At 48.0% G+C, this 13,725-nt stretch overlaps 1 protein-coding gene across 2 annotated transcripts in view; it reads right to left on the minus strand.

The window, feature by feature from the left end:
* SEC14L5 (SEC14 like lipid binding 5) overlaps positions 1-11,779 on the minus strand; it is a 46,080-nt gene extending 34,301 nt beyond the window's left edge. Inside the window, exons 1-2 of one of the 2 annotated variants that reach the window (XM_047087502.1) lie at positions 11,579-11,779; positions 10,701-10,814 (exon numbers count right to left, since the gene is read on the minus strand). In XM_047087502.1, the coding sequence (XP_046943458.1) occupies positions 10,701-10,763 (63 nt within the window). In that variant the 5' untranslated portion in view covers positions 10,764-10,814; positions 11,579-11,779. The remainder of the gene's footprint in view (positions 1-10,700; positions 10,815-11,578) is intronic. The other variant, XM_047087503.1, reaches the window with a different exon arrangement.
* Positions 11,780-13,725: the final 1,946 nt, after the last annotated feature.

The raw sequence follows: 13,725 nt of genomic DNA on the forward strand, positions 1-13,725 counted from the left end.
TTTGTTAAATAAATTTAAATTTTAAAAAAGAGTGAGATTCTATAAAGTACAGAAAAGCTATTTCTGCTAATCACTTGACAGCTGCTGCCTCCTCTCCTCCCCCCCCCCCCCTTCCTTCCTGCTCTTCCTCATGCAAATTCAAAAAAAGCTGGAAGCTGCTTATCCCAAACCTTCCACTAAGAGAGTGGAGAGAAGATCCGGACCACATTAACTTTGTCTTCCCTTTCCACGCTGCAGGCTGCATTCGGGGCACTGACCACTGCGTGACCTCAGGCAAGGCATCTGCCTCCCCTGTCACACTCCTCAGGAGCCTTCCTTGAAGACCCCACCTGCCCCCTTGAAGCCTGGGAGATCCCACGACAGATAAGAATCTATCCTCTCAGCTCCCCCAACTTTTTTTTAAAAAAACTGAGATATAATTCTCATACCGTAAAATGCACCCTTTTAAAGTGTTCGGTTCAGTGAGTTTTAGCACATTCACAGAGTTGCGCAACCATCACCACTCTCTCGTTCCAGAACGTTGTCATCACCCCAAAAAGAAATTCGCTACCGATTACAGTCTGTCCCCTCTGCCCCCACCCCAGCCCTAGGCAATCACTAATCCACTTTCGATCTCTGTAGATTTGCTTTTTCTGGACATCTCATGTACGTGGAATCATACGGTGTGTGACCTTTGGTATCTGGCTTCCTTTGCTCGGCCTGATGTATACGAGATTCACCGCACTGTAGCATACGTCAGTGTTTCCTTCCTTTTTCACAGTTGAATAACGTTCCACCGTATCGGTTCCCTCAACTTTGGCCAAGTTGCTGAGCTAGAGCTTGGTGAATGAGATATCCTACGGCAGTGGTGTCGTCCCAGCTGATAAGGGGTAGCGGGCATGGGAGAACCCGGGCAAGGTGACTCTGGAGCCTTTTGAAATGAGGGCTGTATACAATCTATAAAAACAGGTACACCTGGACAGTCCTGTAGCTGAACAAGCTGCTGCTATTCTAATTAAAGCTAGCTCTGGAGACACAAAAGATGGAGACAAAGGGTCACAAGGACCCTGCAGCCAAGACATGTGGACATAGCAAAGGGGCAAGCCTCAGTGTGGTGGGACAGCAGAGTCAAAGCACAGGGTTTACTGTGCCAGCTGGGCAACCTCGCCATGTGCCAGCTGGGCAACCTCGACTTAACTCCTCTGAGACTCAGTTCCCTCAAAGAAGAAGAAGAAGAAGAAGAAGAAGAAGAAGAAGAAGAAGAAAGAAAAGAGAGAGAGAAGATAACGAGAAAGATCATGATATCTACTTTGTAAGGACTACAGTGAAGATTAAAGGGAGGTAATATGTTTAAGGCACTTAGCACAGTGCCAGACATCACATCACAGTTGTTTTTTTAAGTTTATTTTATTTATTTATTTAGAGGGGTGGGGGAGGGCAGAGAGAGAGAGAGGGAGAGAGAGACTCCCAAGCAGGCTCCATGCTGTCAGCTCAGGGCCCAGCGTGGGGCTTGAACCCACGAATGTGAGATCATGACCTGAGCCAAAATCAAGAGTCAGATGCTTAACCAACTGAAGCATCCAGGCGCCCCACGTCATAGATTTTTTTTAATGGACAAGAGTAAAGCAGCAGGCATTTGAACAGATACTTTTACAGAATCATTCATAATAGCCAAACAGTAGAAACATCCCAAATGTCCATTGACAGATGTATAGACAAACAAAATGTGGTCCGTCCATACAGTGGAATATTATTCAGCCATAAAAAGGAAGGAAGCACTGATTCATGCTACAACATGGATGAACTTCAAAAACATCATGCTTAGTGAAAGAAGTCAGACACAAAAGGACAAATACTATATGGCTCCACCTGTATGTGTTCCTGAAGTAGTCAGACTCATTGACAGAGAGTAGAAGGCTGGGTACTCGGGGCTGGCGGGGCAGGAGGGATGGGGCGTTAGTGTTTAATGGGGGCACAGTATCAGTTTGAGAAGCTGAAAGAGTTCTCGGGATGGGTGGTGGTGAGCGCTCGTGCAACAGTGTATAGGCACTTAATGCTGAACAGAACAGTACACTTAAAAAAGGTTAAGCTTTTTAAAAAAAAATGGATAAATGAGAAATTTTGCATTATATATATTTTACCACAAATTAAAAAAAAAAAAGAGGGGCACCTGGGCAGCTCAGTCGGTTAAGTATCCAACTTTGGCTCTGGTCATGACCTCACGGTTTGTGAGTTCGAGCCCCACCTCAGGCTCTGTGCTAAAAGCTCAAAGCCTAGAGCCTGCTTCAGATTCTGTGTCTCCCTTTCTCTCTGCCTCTCCTCCGCTCATTCTCTGTCTCTCAAATATGAATACATTTTTAAAAGATTTAAAAAAAGAGTAAGCCATCTCCTGGATGGTTTATCAGCCCTACCGGGAGAATTGATTGTGATTTGAAATAGGATATTATGTGTGTATGTTGTGTTTGTTTATAGTCAACACCTCTCTCTCTGTGTCTGTTTTCTTCATCCCTGGATTCCCCAGTGCCTTGTACAACACCTGGGATGCTGTCAACACCCAGCTAATATTTGCCGAAGGAAGGAAGGAAGGAAAGGAGGCTGAGGAGGAGGGAGGAGCTGGTGTTGGAGAATGAAAGCAGGAAGTTGGAACCACTGACATGTATCTCTACCTGGAAGAGTAGGGGGAGAAGTGCAGGGCCCCCCCGCTACTGTCTACACTTGCCAGGACACTGCCACAGGCCCAGAGGGTAACCTGTGCCTGTGGATTGCTGTCTATGCTCCACCGGCAGAAAGCTGAGTCCTGGAAGGTGCCTCTCACACAGATGAATAAGCCCCTGAGTAGTTCCCCTCTGCAGTCATGGAGAGGGGTACAGCCACGGCTCTTGGCCGAAGAATCAGCCCTCAACGAGGTTCCAGGGAACACTTCTCCCTGTATTTCAGTTTCCTGGTCCTAAGGCTGCAGCATGGGTGCAGTTAGTAGGGCCCCAGGTGTTATTTGCTCCAATTCTATCCCTTCTTCTCACGGATTGGATTTGGATGTCACTTTGTCCAGGACTGTGTCCCTCTGTCGTGAGCTCACACCATCGGAACGCCCAGTCTCTTGCAGCACCGAGGGGAACGCACAGCCTGGCCGCCCCGCCCGGTAACTGCACAAAAACCTGCTGTGGATTCTCACCCACGCATGGGGAGCAGGGTGGAGGAAACTCTCCTCCTCCGAACACACTCTGTGCCCACAAATTTCTAGGATCAGTTGGTGCCCTTGGTGGTTCAGGGAGGGACAAAGAGGCAGACGCCCGCCTAGTGCGTCCTGACATTTAGCGGTATGTCAGGATCTTGATGGGAGGGAAACGCTATTTTAGATTTTCAAGTGTCTCAGGAATGTGCCCAGCCTCTGTCACCTCTGCTTCTCCATGTTCTTCTGGCCTCTGGGATGGAAAACCCCCTCCGATCTACTTAAACCCGAAATCTGACCATGTCACGCATGCTTAAACCTTCCAAAGCTCCCGAGGTCCTTGAACAGACTTGAATTGACCCTGCCAATCACTTTCTAAATCACACTGGAGCTCATATGAGCCACATTTCTTTCTTCAGAGAGAAGGTCTGCTCCTTCTCTGCACACAGTGGGCCCTCCTCCCCTTGGCAAGGCTCAGCCTGAATGACTTAAAAGACCCTTAACTGGCCCCTTCCCTTGTTCCTACAATACTCTGTTCATTCCCTATTATGAATTAGCATACATAGCTACATACATAGCTACACAGCATTTGCCTAGTTCCTCTGTCTCTCTCTCTCTCTGTCTCTCTCTGTCTCTCTCTGTCTCTCTGTCTCTCTCTCTCTCTCTCTCTCTCTCGGAAACACACACACACACACACACACACACACACACACACAGACACACACACCCCACACCACTGCAAGCTCTCTGAGGGCAGGAAGGGATTATGTCGGGAGAACCAGAACAAGATAGACATAGTCTCCACCTTCCTGAAACTTACTTTTATGAGAAAGGCCCATATAAATAAACAAGGAAGGAAACCAACAGAATCATGATGCATTTCAACAAGTGCTAGGAATCAGCTATGTTGTAGCCCCTACACTCAGCATGCTGCTTGGGATACAATGAAACTCAATAAATATTTATAGGATGCAGGGGCACCTGGGTGGCTGAGTCCATTAAGCACCTGACTTTGGCTCAGGTCATGATCTGGTGGTTCGTGGGTTCAAGCCCTGCATCGGGCTCTGTGCTGACAGCTTAGAGCCTGGAGCCTGTTTCAGATTCTGTATCTCCCTCTCTCTCCGTCCCTCCCCTTCTTGCACTCTGTCTCTTCATTTCAAAAATAAATAAACATTAAAAAATATTTGTAGGGGGGCGTCTGGCTGGCTCAGTTGGTTAGGCATCTGGCTTCGGCTCAGGTCATGATCTCATGGTTGGTGCGTTCAAGCTCCGTGTCGGGCTCTGTGCTGACAGCTCAGAGCTGGAGGCTGCTTCTGGTTCTGTGTCTCCCTCTCTCTCTGACCCTCCCCTGCTCACGTTCTGTTTCTCTCAAAAATAAATAAACATAAAAAAAAATATTTGTAGGATGCATACACAAACATGTGTGTGAATTAATATTTGAATTAACTAATGAGTAAGGACCTAAAATGTACTTCTGAAATCAGAAGATCACTTTGCTGTGTGATGGATCACTTCTGTTCTCCCAGGTCCTGTAAGCAATCCAGGGTGGAAAATGTCGCTTCCCTTAATCTGTTAGCAACAGGATCATATGATGGGCTCCAGGGAACTAATTTAAACTCATTTAAATGAGGCCCCTGCTGCTTTATTAAAACTACGTCCATAACAACCAGTCCAACTGTAACTACCCTTGGCCTGAGCTGCAAGGATTTACCTCCAGAGGCTGCTCCTTATTAATAACCCATTTGCTAAATTACAAGCTGTTTATCAATACAAAAGGCCAGGTCTTTAAATATTTTAACACTTAATTGCTGACGACAGCCCTCACCTCCATAACCCTTCCTCTGTGTGAAAAGCCTATTGCTGAAGAAATTCTACCCCGAGCCATGTTCCTTCTTTAGATTTGCAGAATCTGAGATGAGCTCAAGTCACGGGGCTGTGGAGCCCCACTGGGATCCCAGGGCAGTGCCCGGACAAGAGGCAGCCAGGTCATTCCTGAAGCTGCCGCGGCCACTGGTGCACAGGTGTTTGCTGAACGTCAGAGCCAGAATCTGGAGTGTCTGGCTGTGAGTGCAAGCTATGGGGTCAGATTTCCCTAAATTAAAATCTCTGCCATTTACTGATGATGCCATTTACTGAACTAGTGAGCATAAATGGGCTGAATTGCGTCCCCCTAAAAAAGGTATGGTTGGAGTTCTAGGCCCCAGGTAACTCAGGGTGTAACCCTATTTGGAAAGAAGGTCTTTACAGAGGTCAATCAAGTTAAAATTGAGGTCAGTAGAGTGTACTTATAAATCTGGTACGACTAGTGTCCTTATAGAAACAGAAGTTTGGACCCAGAGGCACACACACAGGAAATATGCCAGGTGAAGTTTGTAGTTATGCTCCCACAAACCAAAGAACTGCCACAAGCCAGGAGAGAATCCCAGAACAGATCCCTCCCAAGCACCTTCAGAGGAAGCACAGTCCTGCTGACACCTTGACCTTGGATGTCCGGCCTCTAGATTTCTGTTGTTCTAAGCCAGCCTCCATTGTGGTGCTTTGTTATGCAGCTCTAGCATATGAATACACTGACCAGGGGACAGTTGCCTTACGCTCCGAAAGCCTTTGTTTTTCCTTCCTCTGCAGTTAAGGCTGCTATGAAACTATCTGACTCTGAGCAAGTCTCAGGGCTGGACACACAGAGCATTGGGTCGGTAACTGCTTCCAGGCTCAGTCAGCATCTGCTGCCCCCCAGGAGGCCAGGGTCTGTGGGTTCTGGCTGTGCTCCCCTTTGTGGTGTCCTGATGGAATACAGTCATTCGGGGCACAGCTTTGGTGGTAACCATCCCCACGAGACTGCTCCCTGGGCCCAGATCTACCTCAAAAAGTTGAGATCCTCAGCTCTGACAAATGGCAGAGCTCATGATTGGGAATGTGGATTCTGGAGCTAAACTGCCTGCAGTGAAGTCCCCAGCCACCTCATGTTTGCTTTGTGGCCTTGGGTAATCCATTCATCCTTCCCGTGCCTCGGTTTCTTCCTCTGTAGAATGGTGCCACCCACAGAACCTGTCTCATGGGATGCTTAGGAGAGGTACTTGACTTAATATTTGGGTGGGCTCAGAACAGTGTCTGGGACGTGAACATGCTTGTTAAATAAAATTTTAAAAATAAAATTTGCTTAAACCTGCCAAATAATCACTATAATTCATGGCAGGGATTTCTTTGGAAAGAATATATCCACACAAAAACTTGTGCATCTGTGTTCATAGCGGTGTTATTCATAACAGACCAACACAGGAAACAATGATGAATGAATAAACAAATATGGTCTATCCAGGCAATGGAATAGTATTCAGCCATAAAAAGGGATGAAGTGCTGATATGATACAACATGGATGAGCCTTGAAAACATGATGCTCAATGAGAGAAGCCTGTCACCAAGGGCCATATGTTGTATGGTTCCATCTATAGGAAATGTCCCAAACAGGCAAATCCACAGAGACAGAAAGTAGACTAGTGGTCGTCAGGGGCTGGGGTGTGGGGATCGGAGAGGACTGCTGATGGGTACAGGGTTTCTTTTTGGGTCGATGAAAATGTTTTAAAACTGACAGTAGTCATAGTTACACAACTCTATGAATCCTAAAAACCACTGACCCATACGTTTCAAATGGGTATATGAGTTATAGCTCAATAAAGCTATGAAAACAATAAATAATAACAATAAGCCTAAACAATATTTCACCAGCATTAACAATGTGCCAGGCCCTGCCCGGGCATCCCTGTCCCTTCAGTCAATCCTCACTTCAACTCTATGAGGAACAGGAGCCTTTATGACCTCCATTTTCCAGGTGTGAAACTAGAGCAGGGACCCAGATGATGGATCTGCCTCTTAGCAACCATCCGTCTGGGAGAAGAGGCCAGAACCCAGAAACCATTCACAACAGGCTGTAGGCTGACCAGAGAGTGGCCTTCGATGCTCGAGCGACCACAGTCCGAAGTGCAAGACACGGCCTTTGTGCTCTATGTACAAAGACCCCATCACCACCTTCAGGGACCCCACACACAAAGGGACCAAAGGCCCTCTCCAATCTTATACCAGCTGCCTCCATTGTCTTAACTGTTTCCCTCTGTTTACCAAGATAATACGAGCTGACTGTTTTGAACCAAATTAATACAGAACACAGTCAAGAAAGAAGAAACCAAAGGTCCCTGGAATCCCACCCTTCAGAAACAGAATTCCTGCCCGGGGATTTGGCCCAAGGAGAGAGACGCCCATTCACTGGATTAGTTACATTTTTGAGATGAAAGAGAAAAAAAAATTTTTTTAATTGTTTAATCTGGGTCTGGAAATGTTGCCTCGGTGCTATTTTATGACCAATTCCTTGAGCCCAGTTTTAGTCATTTTGTGCTTGTTGCTGGTGGACTTCTGAAACAAGCAATGTTTTAATTCTCAAGTCAGTTTTGTTAAACAGAAAAACCAAAGGCCAGCCCATCTAGTCACTCGGATGCAGTGAAAATAGCTGAGTTCATCCGAAACTTCCCTGGCATCTAACCCAAACTGAGAGCAAGTGTTTAGCTGAGAAACAAAGACGGACATTAAGTGCAGAAAAACCCTTTTGTGCCCACACAGCATGCAAGTTATGTTGAGTTATGCAGCTATTTTGGGGACAATGATGTTTTGTAAACAGTCGGTAAAGTGGCTTTGTCGCTAACATTGCAGAGCCTTGAGGCCCTTTCACCAATAAGGATTGTATGGAAGATAAGGAAACATGGGCATGGTTGTCCCAAATAACTTAAATTAATGCAGATACAGGAAATGAATATCTGAAAACCTTGTTTCCTGCTGTACCCACAAGCCTCTATGCAACAACATCTAGGGATTGTTAACAGGTAGAGGAGTAAGCAGAGTCCTGCATCCATTTATGGAACAGGAAGCTTACAAAATATGCTTAACATACTCCAGTAAACTCAATGTGACTACTTTACCAGCCTTATTAATACAGCCTTCAGTGCTCCTTTAGCGGGCATGTTTTTTATAAATTTTTTTTTAACATTTATTTATTTTTGAGACAGAGAGAGACAGAGCATGAACGGGGGGAGAGCCAGAGAGAGAGGGAGACACAGAATCTGAAGCAGGCTCCAGGCTCTGAGCTGTCAGCACAGAGCCTGATGCGGGGCTCGAACTCACGGACCGTGAGATCGTGACCTGAGCGAAGTCGGACGCTCAACCGACTGAGCCACCCAGGTGCCCCTAGCGGGCATGTTTTAAAGTGTAATGATTGTAAATATTTTGGAGAATCCTAAATATGCTAAATTAAATTTACATTTATTAAGCTCATGCCATTATAAAAAAAGGATTAGTCTTCCATTTTACAGTTATTTGTCTCAGCTTTCTCTACAGTTATTTGTAGAGAACCATAGGTCTCTGGACTGTGGGTTGTCCCAAAAGGGTTGGGATAGTATCTCTCTTTTTTTAAATGAATGAGTGAATGAATGAATGAATGAATGAACCCTAGGGTCTTAGACTAAGTAGGGTGCCTGGAACCTTACAGGACAAGTATTTATATTTAGCTGCCATTTATTGTCTATTTGGTATGGACCAAGACCTGCATGGGGCACCTGCCCCTCACCCCCCTATTCTTTCCACATTATAATATATATATAAATGTATTTATCACCTATATATATATATATATATAAAATCTTTAATCCTCATGACAACCCTATGAAGTGCATATAACCATCCCCATTTTATGAATGAAGAAATCAAGGCTCAGATACATTCAGTGGCTTTTAAATAGCACACAGCCAGAGCATAGCAGAACAGTAGCAAGGACCCAGTATTTCTGACTCTTCGCCATCCCCTGGTGTCTGACCCTCATTACAAATACGAGAAAGTCACACAGCCACAGGCAGCAGCAACAATAACAGTAATAGCATTTGGTCTGTACCAGACCTTGCATTGGGAGCTTTATGTATATTGACTCATTTAATCCATGCACAGTGCCAGGATTTGGAAACCAGGATTGGTACTCCTCATTTTACAGATGGGAAATGGAGGCTCAGAGAGGTTAAATAATTTGCCCAAGGTCAGCCAGCTGGTCAATACTAGCCCCTGCCTCTTGCCCTGGAACCATCTGCACATAACAGCACAACATGTATGAATGATTCCAGTGATGTTTCAAAACCCATTAAGGAGTTGCTTGGGTGGCTCAGTTGGTTAGGCGACTGACTTCGGCTCAGGTCATGATCTCACGTTTGTGAGTTTGAGCCCCACGTCGGGCTCTGTGCTGACAGCTAAGAGCCTGGAGCCTGCTTCAGATTCCTTGTCTCCCTCTCTCTACCCCTCCCCTGCTCATGCTCTGTGTCTGTCTCTCAATAATAAATAAACGTTAAAAAATTTTTTTTAATCCATTATGTGACTATAAACACATATATAAGTAGATTTGTAGAATAAGACCAGTCGGGACACATATCCATGGAGGTACCAATTGATATGAAAGTTCTTGGATCAAAAGCTGAAATTAAGTAATAGGTTAGGATAGGGAGGATGTGGGGGGATTCCAATGTTTCTTACACTTTCAACACAATCATTTATAACACCATGTGGTGTGATAACAGTGACAACCACATTTAGTGAGTGCCTACTGTGTGTCAGGCACTGGGCGAGAGGCACTGCATATTATCTCATTCACTCCTAACACAACCCCATAGCATTGCCCTTTTTTTCCCAAGGAAGGGGACCTCTGAGAGGCAGAAGGATGGCCCCAAGAAGGAAAGCTACATCTGCTTGTTTCCAGCATCTGCCCCATGGTGCAAAGATTATTGATCCAGGAGGCTAAGAGCTTGGGAGCCAATTCTAGTCCCTTGACTGAGTGGCTACTTGATTTACATACAGTCAGTCTGAAGCTACCCTGAAAATGGCTGTTCCTGGACCCCTGCTGCCCACTCACCCCCATCAGCTTCTTTGAAGGAAAGGAGAGGGGATGTGCAAACTGAAGGAAGACCCTGGGCAGGATGGAGGGGGATATGGCAAAAAAAAAAAATCATGGCTCCAGAGTACTCCCCTGCATGGGTCTGTGCCCTGGCTCCACCCCTTATCAGCCGCAGAACTTGGGGCCACCTTTACCTCTCCAAGCTACAGTTTAGCGGAAGTAAAATGAGAATAATGAAACAATATATGTAAAGAGTTGGCACTGGAAACCCTCAGTGAATGGCTGCTACTCTCATCATCATTAGTACATTTACTATTACTATTATTAGCATTACACAAAGTGACAGCAGTGGTTTGGCCCATGATATTCTTGTTTTCTGTCAGAGGAGGTTGAGATGAGAGAACAAGTCTGCTTCAGCAAGGAGAAAGAAAGATCTTGTGATGTGGTCAGTGGACAAGGATTCCAGAAGATGTGGAGAAGGCTGGGGTGGCTGGGTGGAGGGTCACTAGGGAGAAACTGGACTCGCCAGTTTCCTTCTCATCTGGGAGTCTGAGGGGCTCCCTTTCATTTTTGCACAGCTGACCTCCTGTGTCCCTCTCACCATCACACAAGGGGCTGGGGAACCAGGGGTCACTCACCGCCATGACCAGCTCAAATGGGTACTTGTAGATGCGGACAGGAGACTGGTACTTCTGCACCATGTTCTCGCAGGAGCGCCAACAGAAGCACCCAGGCAGGAGTGAGCACAAAACCTGGGTGACAGGTGACTGGTAAGGTAGCAGCTCCCTCCAGCTGAAGCATAACCCTGCCCACTGCTTCCCCAAACAAGGGACAAGCCCGCCCTCTCATGCTCTGCCCACACATCTCCCCAGCCCTCAAAGCAAGAGGGCTGTTGTGATCACCAAATTTCCCCGAGCCATGCCCCAAACACCTGCCCTGACCATTACCCACTGCTCCAGGCCACACTCATCCCTCCAAGAGCAATCAGTACTCCCAAACTTTCCTTGGTCTCCACTCCTTCACACTGAGGCCCCCAGAAGCACCCCTCACTGCTACTCACATGGAAACCCACGTTTGCAACTCTTACACTCTTACAATTCACCATCCACCCACACACCCCACAGCTTGCCACAGACGTCCCCTATAGACCCCCCCCAAGTATCATTGCACCTGCCCTTCCATTTTCCTCCAAGATACCCTGACATACACAGTCTTCACTAAATTTCACATGCAATGTCTCTATCACACACACACACACACACGCACACACACACACACGCACACACACACATGCATGACCCACCTCCCACACAGGATCACCCTTGCACACACATGCAACTTTGCCCACACAATCAGCTCCCTGGACCTCACACCACCCAATTCCACACACGCACACAATTCCCCTGGTGAGCACAAACGTCCACACACTTGTACATACACTGGTATGCATATGCACACACACACACACAAGCACGCACACACGTATGAACTCGCAGGCCCCCGCAACCCTGCTCACCCTCGCCCTCGCCCTCGGAACCTCCCGGGAGGCAGCCCCGGGGTCAGTATGGCGCTGAGTCCGCCGGGGGGCCCCCCGCGGACGCCTGGCCCGGAGCGCAGCTTCTGGGGCGAGGTCCGACCGCGGCCGCCCAGCCTGGGGCGTCCGGCCGTGCTCACCCTGGGGCCGGGCCAGCCAGGGAGGGGCCTGCAGGGCAGGAGCCAGACCTGCCCGGCGGGAGTGCTCCAGGACCTGGGACAGCGGAGAATCCGGCCTGGCCCCGCCCCTGATCTGGCCCCGCCTCTGCCTCCCTGCTACGGCCCCGCCCAGATTTACTCTGCCCCTGATTGGTCCCTCCCTAGCCACGCCCCGGCATTAGCCCGCCCTTCTCATATATATATATATATATATATATATATATATATATATATATATTCCCTGTTTGACTACGCCCCTGCCCGGCCCTTCACCAGATTGGCCACGCTTCAGGTAGGCCGAGCCCCTGTACTGGTCCCGCCCCTAAGGCACCCCTCCTTGGAAACGGCCCAGCCCTGGAAAGACCCCGCCCCAAGGTCCCACCCCGAGCCTTGCTCTGCCCTCTCGCGGACCTTTGCCCCTCCCAGCCCCTCCCTTCTCCGTAAGATTTACCTCCAACCCCATCCAGACCTGGTTGCCTAGTCTCAGAGCCCCGCGCCTCCCATGGGCCACACCTAGAGACCTTCTCTTCTGCCCCAAGCCCCGCCCATGCATCATTCATTCACTCTGTGTACGTTTACAAAGCACCTGCTAAGTGTCAGGTTCTTACAAGTGCTGGAGAGTCATAAGTGAACAAAACACAAAAATCCTTGCCCTCCCGGAGTTTACATTCCTGGGGGCCGGACGTGAGGTAAATAAGGCAAATATACAGTATGTGAGATGGTGAAAAACACCAAGGACAAAAAAAAAAAAAAAAAAAAGCAGGGAAGGGGTCCAAGAAGTGAACGGAGTGAGTGTACGATTTAAGACAGGGTGGATTGGCGCCTCCCAGGGAGGGTGACATTTGGCTCACACCCAAACCGTCTAGCCCTCCCAAGATCCCTAGAGAACCAGCCTCCCTTCCAAAGCCCTCCCTTCCTGCTCCCCATCTGTTCGGCCTGGAAGAGCCAACAAGCTGGCTCTGGACAGCCTTATCACCCATGTATTCATTCACTGGACACTTACTGAGCACCTACTATGTGTCAGCACTGGGTGACTTCACCCATCACAAGGGGGAATCAACAGATTCGCCTGCCCTCGCGTGGCCCACAGTCCTGGGCAGGGAAAAGGTGTGCAGGGAGACAGACAGAGCTCTGTTTAGCAAATACATAGGTCTTTGCATCCTATGATAACCAGCCCTTATTTGTTTCCTTTCTAGCCACACTCTGTAATCATTTATTCACTCATTTTATTTATTTGTGCGTTATTAAATATCCCGGGAGCTGTGAGCTCCGTGAGGCAGGGACTGTGTCTGTCTTATTCATCTGCCCCCCGGTCCCCATGATCTTACTAGGAACCGGGCACACAATAGTTAGTGTGCAGTGCATTTTCTCAATTAAGATTAACAAGAATGGACGTGGAGCACAAAGTTGCTATCTCTGCCACAAGGTGGCAGCAAACGACAATCCACGGCTCCAGGGTCTGCACACCGAGGGGAATTTGGGGGGGAGATGGGGTCCAGAAATGTTTCGCTGTACCTCGCACTCAGCAAGGAAACCAGCATGCTTGTCCTGGGCGTCAGTGCCGGGCGCGTAGTGAGCCTTAGCACGTAGTTGTTACAGCACGGAAAGCGTTAAGTTGGCATTAAGTATTCACAGAGTGGGATGCTTGCACCTGGAAGGATGGGGCCGAGCAGTCTGTCCCAAACTTTCCAGCTCCTAAGACTCCTTACAGCAGAGTGCACGTTAAAAGGCAGATTCCCGGGCATCGCTCAGAGGAGTCTAGGAATGTACCTGCTTAACCAGTTCCCCAAGCGATTGTTCAAAGTCGACAGGTCTGGCAGTGCTGACTGGCAGATCTTGGAGTTGGGGGGGGGGAGGGGGGGTGTCCTTCCAAGTGTTTAGGTATACCAGAGTGCTCGGACTAAAATGCCAACCCTAAGGGGGAGGTGGTGCGCTCATAAGCGGGGGAGGTCCTCTCGCCCGAGCTCCTCC

The sequence above is a fragment of the Lynx rufus genome, unplaced genomic scaffold, assembly GCF_022079265.1.
Source record: "Lynx rufus isolate CCGP_SWC_20201006 ecotype Redwood Valley unplaced genomic scaffold, mLynRuf1.p SCAF_23, whole genome shotgun sequence".
NCBI lineage: Eukaryota > Metazoa > Chordata > Mammalia > Carnivora > Felidae > Lynx > Lynx rufus.